Source organism: Penaeus japonicus, unplaced genomic scaffold, assembly GCF_977035675.1.
Source record: "Penaeus japonicus unplaced genomic scaffold, GWHDUDI00000001_assembly GWHDUDI00000009, whole genome shotgun sequence".
NCBI lineage: Eukaryota > Metazoa > Arthropoda > Malacostraca > Decapoda > Penaeidae > Penaeus > Penaeus japonicus.
Genome location: NW_028234411.1, coordinates 9,924,686 through 9,934,685, shown reverse-complemented (window position 1 = coordinate 9,934,685; position 10,000 = coordinate 9,924,686). Strand labels below are relative to the sequence as shown.

At 35.1% G+C, this 10,000-nt stretch overlaps 2 protein-coding genes across 11 annotated transcripts in view; one reads left to right on the top strand and one right to left on the bottom strand.

Moving 5' to 3' along the window:
• Positions 1-2,422, top strand: part of Marf1 (meiosis regulator and mRNA stability factor 1-like protein) — a 26,332-nt gene extending 23,910 nt beyond the window's left edge. For all 7 annotated transcript variants that reach the window (XM_043008091.2, XM_086539695.1, XM_043008089.2 and 4 more), the window contains one exon: positions 723-2,422. In XM_043008091.2, coding sequence (XP_042864025.2) covers positions 723-875 — 153 coding nt within the window. In that variant the 3' untranslated portion in view covers positions 876-2,422. The remainder of the gene's footprint in view (positions 1-722) is intronic.
• A 4,664-nt stretch (positions 2,423-7,086) lies between these two features.
• Positions 7,087-10,000, bottom strand: part of LOC122248226 (uncharacterized) — a 235,710-nt gene continuing 232,796 nt past the window's right edge. For all 4 annotated transcript variants that reach the window (XM_043008110.2, XM_086539697.1, XM_086539699.1 and 1 more), the window contains one exon: positions 7,087-10,000. This exon is cut by the window's right edge and continues 1,325 nt beyond it. The gene's annotated coding sequence lies outside the window, so the exon portion shown is untranslated.

The window sequence follows — 10,000 nt, the reverse complement described above, 5'->3', positions numbered from 1 at the left end:
AATGTTATGATGTGTGGAACTTTATATTGTAGACATTGATGATATGCTATTTCATAGGTTTTTAGAGTTTTTAGTCTTCTTGTCAAGTAGACGTTACTTTTCGGTGTATTATGACGGGTAGCAAAAGGACTAGAAAAGGTTCATGTATTGTGATCTGTAAACTGAGTTATGAGGTAGCACCTTTTATCCACATCTTGATATAGTTTATTCTGTAGCATTACTGTTTAAACTTTGAATGCATCTTAAATAATCAGTATGCAGGTATTGCAAATTGAACAACTTTAATACATTAGATGTAATTTGTATCGAGAAAAATACTAGTATCTTGGGGTATATCAAGCAAATTTGTCCACACTCCATCCTGAGAATTAAAACTTGCATAAGAGGTAGACACAATATTTATACCGTTTTTTAGGGAATTGCATCATCATTGTTCATATTGTCACATTACACAAATGGAAACCTTTTAAAATTTGAGAAAGATTACTGCAGAGTAGCACTTTATACATTCAGTAATCCTCAAGCATTTCTCTCCCTCTCCCTCAAGTTTGAAATGAATTCTACCATATCCCAGAATGATTTTCTTTGTCAAAGTATGAATAGAGGGTGGAGAATGTGAGAGGATATACAAGTATGATTGACTAAAACCTGTTACCTACTTGCTGCAGAAAGTCTAAATAAGTCTTGAAAAGAAATATAAAGTAAGCTGTCCTTTTTAACAGGCATCAACCAGTGTAATCTGTGAAGAGGCAGATGACACGTGGTCCAGCTGCAACAGTGATGCAGATAAGGGTGAGGTTAACACCACCTCCACACCGATGGCACCAAAACTCCGCACAAAGCGACGTTTGGCAGCACAGTTTGCAGCAAATTGATAAATAATTTTTCCAATAAAGTACAGCATTGTGTTCATTACAATAGCCTAGTTCCATAAGTATTGGTTTAGGTGGGATTTTGTGCAATAATTTTGAAGTATTATAGGATATTTAATGTCCGTCCATAGATCATGTGCAGTATCGATTCCTGTGACATCTCAGTTATGTGAACTGATGCATTTCTTATTTAACTTGTTGATTAATTTTTCTTTATTGTTAAATTTTTTCTAGATATATCTAGATTTAAACCATTCTATAATTTAAATGAAGAGAAAGTTTAAAAAATCTCTTGACTATTTACCACGTTGATTATGGTGCAACTTTACATAAAATTAATTTTATCATTCCAAGAATGGGCTGTAATTGTCATCAACATAGTTGTAGTCGGAGACAAAAAGAAGGAACAAGGGGGGGGAGAGGAAAAAATATATATATAATTATTTTTTCCCAAGAAAAAATATATATGTAATTTTTTTTTCTCTAACTCTGTTCATAAGTATATCAGATTTCATAAAATTATTCAATGCAAGTGTTTACAAATTTAGATCTGGCAAATGTCAGTTATTTGCAATTTCAACAAATGTAAGCAAACTCTTAAACCTAAAGACATAGTACAAATGGTTGGAAAAAGATTTGTTTGTTTCTTGTTTTAGATAATGTACAAATGTTCAGAAAGATGAACTTTTGCTGTTGTTTATTGGCCCGTTTTAAGGCAGCATTGTATTATGAATTAGTACAGGAAGTATACTTCAGAAATATTTGTTTCTAGGATCTTTCTAATAAAGATTCTTGAGTTAGAAGCTTGTTGGTCATTTGAATAATTTTTTTTCTAGTTTGAGAATTGAAGATTCCCATATATGGTTAATGACTAATTTCTGACTGGATAACGAAAATTTGTTTTTTGGGGAAGTTAGGCTAACGCAGTTTTTTTCCTCAAATCTTGAGGTATCTCGTGTCATGTAGAATAATTTGATTCTATTGAAGAAACTTTAGAAGCAATTATGAAGTGACTTCCTGAATGTTCTTGTTTCTTGGATACAACTTTTTATCTACTTGAATAGCAATGTTAGTTGTTGATCAACAAGTTTCGTCAGTTTTGTTCCTACGTAGGAGTAAAAAGACTTCATTTTATATGTGAACATTTTGTTAAGTCTTGTATGGTTATTCTTCTGAATACCACTACAAATACTGTTTTACTTGTTTTGACATAGCCTGACATGCTAGTTTTGGGTTATTGGTACAATATTTCTGCTGTATTATAGCATTATAGTATAGAGCATTCATGAGGTTTGAGAATGCAAGACTGCATATTTCTGTGCTGAAAGTGTTATGATTAGCTTAATCACAACATCTAGTCTGTTATTTATTTTGATTTTCGTTAGTCTGATAGCAGACTGTGTAAAAATGCATAATCAGCAGCAGCAGCTGTTTTGAGCCAACAAGTTTGTCAGGGTTTGTCAAGCTTTTGTCAGTGTTGGTAATGGGGTTCTCAGTGTTACACTGAAACATTCCTTGTTGTGGAAGTTGAAATAAATGTTTATTATAAAGTTGTGGTTTTACTATCGCAAGCCTTTCTTTCCAAGTAAAAACTGCCCATGTGGACAAGGTCTAACTTTTAAGTTATTTGCCTAGTACTTGTCACTGGTTCTACAAAAGTTCATTTTGTGGAAAGATTTAACATTTATGGACTGATGAATATAAGGCACTACTTGTGCCCAGTAAGTAGTACCCACACGTGGACAAGTTGTGGTTATGCTTAATGAACTTTGCTCAAAGGCTGAGCTGATGAGCAGCTAGACATGACTGGCAGTAGCCAGTATCATCAATGGGTGCCCATGAAACACTAGACAGTGGCCATACTTGATTTACCCAAACACGTGGAATGCCCAGTATTGTGAAGGTCCTTTTTAAATTTGTTCTCCATTAGTGTTTATTAGTGTTCTTCACTCCTATTTAATGATTTAAATATTGTCCAACTATTACAGGATTTCTGCAGTTGATGTCAACTCAAAGCACACAGCAATATAATTTTTATCTTGTGCATCACTGCTGTCTTTACCTTAACATTTGTGTTGCAGTGTACATGGAAATGGCTTAACCCATTGACACTGGGTGACAAGATACCACAGGTGGTGGCAGGACCACCCACCAGGGACGAGATATTTTGTTGTGGCTATCCTTCTGGCCCGTGCATCAGGTGATTAGGCACGTAATACATGGACAAAGCTAGATTGGGGTAATAGCTCAGTGTCAGGCTTACGGGCTTGAAATATTCCCATGTTTTGACCATTTGGAGGCAAAACCACTCTGTTGGCAATGTATTAATGAACTAACTTTAATGGTAATTTCTTTGAAACCAGATTCTTTATTAAATAAAAAACAGTCCTGAGGCTTTCTTCACCTTCCCACACTAGGTTATGAGAGTGACCCTTTTAGTATGGTACAGCTATTGCTGTTGTAGGAAAGGAAGAATTTTAGCAATTATTGCTGGACTATTGCTAAAAAATAATTTAATAATTTAATCAAGAATTCTCATGTCCCTTGGCATTGTAAAGAGAATTTAACCCTCTCTGGACGGGTGGTACAGTACTGTACCGCTCATTCAAAAGCCCAGTGGCCGGGCAGCACAGTATTGTGCCAGCCATTTAATTGATTTAGGCCTAATAATTCGAACGCCCCGGCATTGTGACATTCAAGGCTGGAATGCCCCCGTCGTGAGTGGGTTAACTGACCAAAGAACAATCTATCCATCTTTTTTTTTTCTTTTTTTTTTCCAACAGAGGCATTTATGTACTTCTGCTCAAAGTTTGTTTTTCAAATACTCAGATCTTTTTGAGTATAAAATATGAATATAAAGGAAATCATATTGATCAAATTTTCTTAAATAAAATATGAATATAAAGGAAATCATATTGATCAAATTTTCTTAAGAGTATTTTTAAATTGACATTTTTGCAGAGTTATTCCATTTATATAAATTAAACTTCTTTTCAACAAAGAATATTTTAGCTAAACCTACTTCCTTCCAAGACTAATAGTTCTACCAGTCAACCACCCACAGGGTATTACTGGTGTCTGCTGTCGATATGGCTGAATTGATGATTAACCCATTCATGACGGGACGTATTTGCCTACTTCCACTTATGCCTGGAAGATAACAAGCACACAACGCTTCATGCTGGGGTGTTTTCTCACTGTGCGGGGCAGCGCTGAACCTCTCAGCATTTTTCACCCACCCTATTCATATGGTTTTCATGACTGTCTACAATGTAAAGGCATGTAAAAATTTTGCCATGTTCAGAGGAGTTATTTTAGTAGAAAAATATGTTACAGTAATGCCTTTTTAGTTTTATTTTATTGAAATTTCCATTGCCTATATTCTTCATTTTTGTCAAAATACCAAAGTGGAGGCAATCTCGTAGTAGGGCATCAAAAAAAATGTTTTATACTTTTCGCTATGTTAAAAGAAAAATGATACTTATGAGTATATACATATACCTGATGACATGTCATGACGTGATATCACAAATAATCAACAAATTATAAGTATTGCATTAGTAATTTTTTATTATCTATTTCTTGGCCAACCACATTTGATTTTACAATACTTTTTTTGACTCAGATTTTTTTTATTCAACCGATCTAGAAGCAGAAATTACCATGATATCAGTATCATGTAGTTTTCTGTGACATCTTTATTTTTTTTTTTACTTTATCTCATTTTATGACACTCAAACCCCTAAACTAAAGTAAGCCTTAAGAAATTATGTAAAATGTTTATATATAAGAACAATCTAGCGATCTATTGTTGACGTTTCAGCACGTCACAATTACCCCACCTGAAACTAGGCGAGAAAATGCACGTTGTCTCCGGATGTCACCTAGTGTCAGGATATTTTTCGACCACATGACAGGACGTCAACCAGTGCAAATGGGTTAATCAGTCACACATGCTCAACAGAATTTGCCGAGTAAGGGCAGTGCTTGCACCTTCCCAGTTATGCCTCATCCACATGTTTATGTGCATGAGGCATAATTGGGAACATGTCTTGCCAATATAATACAAATGTTGCACTTCATGTCAGTTCCAAATTTTGATATCATTATTAGTTAGATACTGGAGATTATATATGTACAATGTAAATATCTCAAAGGGCAAAATGTATTGAAATATGTCCCACTATTTCTAAAGTATCAGTAATTTTAACTTATCAAGTGCATATTTTTTTCTGACATCCTTTTACCTGACCCTGCTTTTTTGTTTATGCCTACTGCACTATTTAAATATGTGGCCATTCTCAGATTTGTTTTTGGAAGTATATCTTCAAATATAATTTCTTTAAAACAAAAAAAAAAAAATTATGCATATCAAAATTTGTGTGACTTCAGAAGTAAAGTTCATATTGATCAGGTTAGGTCTGATACCTTGATAATCTGTTTGTGGTTTTGAACAGATAGGACATAGATATGTAGCTCTCCTGCTAGCAAGATAAGAAGCTTTCCCCGAGAGATTTCTCAAGGCACGAGGCTGCACGGAGCCTCTCAAAGCAATTTTTAACCCCTTATTTTGTGAGGTGATAGATGCAGATGCAGTGTTATATTCAGAAATAAATGTTAAGGCAGGTTTCGTGTAGTGGCCCTCCTGCAAGACTTGTTCAATTATCACTTTTTTTAAAAATAAGGAAGATTAATATACAGATTCTCTTCATGTCACATTTATTCTACACACTGTACCACAGGGCTAACTGATGTCATTGTCTGTGCTCTCATGCTCTTGAATGATTAGGCTTCAAATTTTACACGGGAAGAATTGATAAACTTATTAATTTCCTGAGTTTGAGAGCACAAACATACCACAACCCTGAGTATAAGGAACACACGCCTTCTCACACCATGGTCCAGCAAAATAAATTAATATTAATTAACATTAGTTTCACTTGTATGCATGGCAGTGGGTACACTGTTGGCTTCCAAACCTTGGCAGTGATGGACCTACAATGAGCCTCTATTAGTAATCATTGTAAGAGATCATTAACATCACAAGCAACATCAGCGCACCATGGCAGATTTCCATATGAACATTATCAACACTTCCCAGGCAGGCAGCTTAACTCAACTTTTTTTTTATTTTTTCTTCCTTTTCTGTTAAGCACATTTTTCAATCAATGAGAACTATGAAAATGAGTTGGAATAAAACTCAAATGCATGGTTTTTCTCATATCTCCAAGGCACCTCATGGGCACCTTTGCAATGGAATGTTTTTTTTTTCCTTGCACACCACAAGCACCATGAGATGAGTAAAATTATCAGAAACTTGCATCACAAAAGAGCTGTTTCATTTGCAATAATAGGCAGAATATGTAGCTGGCACACTTGTTAACGACAGATATCCTTAGTGTTAATATTAATCCATAACCTGACTGTTACTGGCAGTGCTAGTTTCAAGTATCACTATATTAACAAAGGTATCTGGAACAGACACTCAAGACATAACTAAAATTAAACATTCAAACAAACCATCTAATGTTTGAGATCTCCAGTTTTAGGGATACATATATACTGGGATGAATTTTGAACAACCGGTACATGGAAATGGTCAGTATTTTTTTTTGTTTCTTGTTTTATGGATTACATGTGATGAATAACTTATACGCAGTTACCATTAACTTTCAGCTCCTGGGCGCTGACGTGCTGAGATAAGGGGCTTTGAAAAATGTATAGACAGTAATGTTCCACAAATTTCTGAGTACAGGTTCAACATGTCCCTAGCACCGATGGCCCCTCACTTAAGGTTTCTTGTCATCTTTAACTTTACATGGCAAAGATACCTGCTTTGTAGACAGATGACCTGTACTAAGAAAACTTTACATACATTTCTCAACAGCACCCAAGATTCATGTGTATTAAACTTGCTCCAGCCCTATAATACAAGTAGGGACCCAACTGAACATAAGAAGCTGTGATATGTTCCCTACTGCAGAGGAAAGGCACTGGATATGCTGTGGCCAGGGTTATGAGTGTATCAACAACTATGGGGGGAGGGGAGGTATTGAGACAGTATCTCATGACAAAGTCTGAAAGTTTATGTCATGGGATCCAGGAATGAGTCATGGAAAATATTTTATAATTGGTAGCAATATGGCAACAATTTAGCTATATTTTAACAATTCAACTAATGCAGCCAAGAATGATAGGTAATATGGACTGTTCCTTTGTTTTCTTTTTTTTTTGTGTGTTTTTTTATGTTTTCCTACAAAACAATTATTTATTCACCTACAGTCTTTGAATGTATCTAATGGAAATCTAAATAAAGTCACATACAAATGTACATAAATGTGCCAAAGGATCAACCTTCATTAACTATCAGTGACTGTACAATTCATGAATTACATGTCTTTTCCGAGTTGCCTGATTGGTATTCTAAATACTTTCTGTACTGCTGCCACTATAAATAACTATGTGTATCAATATCATTAATGTGTATAAAGTTAGCTATTGTGTAACAAACCCCGGCCTTTCAGGGATTACACAGCCACATAGATAATAATGAGAATCAAACTAAATTGAGCACAAAAAGATTTTTCAATACACAGTACTTGAGCGAACTGAACATAAAAAAAAGGAATAAATAATTACTGATTTTTTAAATTACAAAAACGAGGATATTCTGAACTTAACCAGTACTAGCATGGTTGTTACACAATTAACACAACAGTAAACATGATATATATCCACCCTTTTAACAGTGATGTTTGGATATCATTAAACCATTATGGGGCACCCCTAAATTAAGTACATCAGGAGCTGTGCCCTGCAACTTACACAGAAAAAAATGTAATAAATAAATAAAAAGTAAATAGTATTTGAACATTAGTCATTACAATTAGTACTGCCTAAAAATACAACCTCATCATATTAATGGCATCATCTACCACAAGCAGAACATGTTCAAATTGGCCCATGTTGTGACAGCCCAAACACCACATCCACTGTCTGACCAATGCTAACTGTTTATTATTACAGCTCCCTTAGTATATCTAGCTTAGAACATCTCTCATACTAAGTCTGTCTTGGCACGTCTTGTCTTTCTACATATGTGATAGTATTTTTTTTTCTTTTTTCTAAACCTATCTCATGACGTCTGTCTCACACATCTGTCTTGGCAACTCTTATTACATCTGTTTTCTTGTATCCCATTACTGTTACATTTCATCAAAATGAAGAATATACTGTACAGTATTCTTTCTCATCTGCCTTGCTTCCCATTGTGCTATGGACACTGAGGGTGAGTATATAATATAAAAAAGTACAAAAAATCAACATAACAGCAGTAGTGTCAATGGCAAACACATGACATTGACAGAAGATAAGTTACATTGTACTGAAGGCAATAGTCAAGAAATACATAAATAAATACAAGAATAACCTAATCCTAACAGGTTAGGATAAAACATATGAAACAAACGTGAAAATGGATGTATATTTTGCATATGGCATAGGCTGTAGCCATCCCCAGGGTACTAAAATTAACGATGAACATGCCAACGTATGGGAATACTGCAGGTGTACCTGGTGGGTCCAAGGGGATCCTACACTCTCACACACTCATTGCACACAACAAAACTGGTTGAAAAAATTGATGCAATTTTTTCATGTAAATGCATAAACTCATTTTTTTGTGCAAAATGGTTAGGCTGCTGATACAGCAGAAAATGTGCCAACTGGAAATATGCCATAATGTTGTACAATTGATAATTATTCAAGAGGTGCACTGGCAAACAGATTTGATTCTTGAAACCAGTCATGTAGAAAGTTTAACATATTTGTTTGCATTCCAGACAATTAAGGCAATTCTTTTATCTTAACCAGAATCAATCTTTTATGAAAAACAGGTATATCAATATCAGCACAGGAGTGCAACTGTGAGCCTGACAGAGGTGGAGGACCCATGGGGAGGGGAGGGGGGGCAGGGCAGAGGGGATGGTGTGTAGGGTTGCAGTTCATTAACTTTAAAACTTAAACAGGCACCAATAACAACCACAGATTAATAGTAAGTAAAATTTTGATTCTTAGGAAGAGCTCATCTATTCTAATATTCATTGGAACTAGCATTCAAGTGGCTTGTTTGATTCAGTAGGTAAAAAATGCCCAAGTTTTGTCCAAAAAACTATTTAGAACAGCTGAGGTAATACATATCACATAAGGAACCTGAGACAGCAGATCCATAACTACCACGACTGTTTGTCGCATTAACACCAACATGCTGCATTTTTCTTTCCCCCTAAACAACAGTTGAGATCCTTACCTTTTTCTGGCTATCAGATAGAGCTCTTCCCAAAAAGGAAAGGAAAAAATAACAAAATAATCCTGGCCTATCATATAACAAGGTAGCAACCCTACACGCCCCACAGTGACTAGTACAACGGAGCAGCTCAGCAAGCATTCTGCTGAGCTAACCAGGTTTCTAATGGTCCAGTAGAAGATAATTTAGGCCAAAGATGGTATTAGTAAATTTTACATTTTAAAATCAATCACTATAAGCAAAGCAATCATAATTGGGGAAATTACTCTATAGCACAGGCTGGCAAATTAATAATTTCAATTCAATCACTCGTGAAAATCAAATATCGACAATAATCAAATCTACTTTCGAAAAAAAAAAAAAAAGAAAAGAAAACTCCTCTACAGAAAGTTCCCAACTCAGGCCAGCAATTTTCTTCCACCAAACTCAGTGACGGGGCCAGGGTTCACAGTCCCTGCATCCTACAAGAGATCACATTGAGCATAACTGCTGTGTATCTGTTGGTGAGGCGGGGTATGTAATGTGGGTACGGGTGGGCAAACTTTTGTAAATATGGCACCAATGTTGGGCTACGACAATATGGGAGGCTGGAAATGTTCATAGAAATATCAAATTACCTTCTGTGAAGTAAATGACAGAATTATCAAGCAGAGAAACTATAAAAGAAATTCTAAAGATAACAGAATGTGATTAACAAATAAAACAATGAAAATACATCATATTAACACATTACATGTTAGGTTTTAAAAGAGATGCAATACAAAAAGATAATAAAAACTTTCGCTGTATTTACCAGAAACTGGTAAAATTCTCCTTTAGGTAT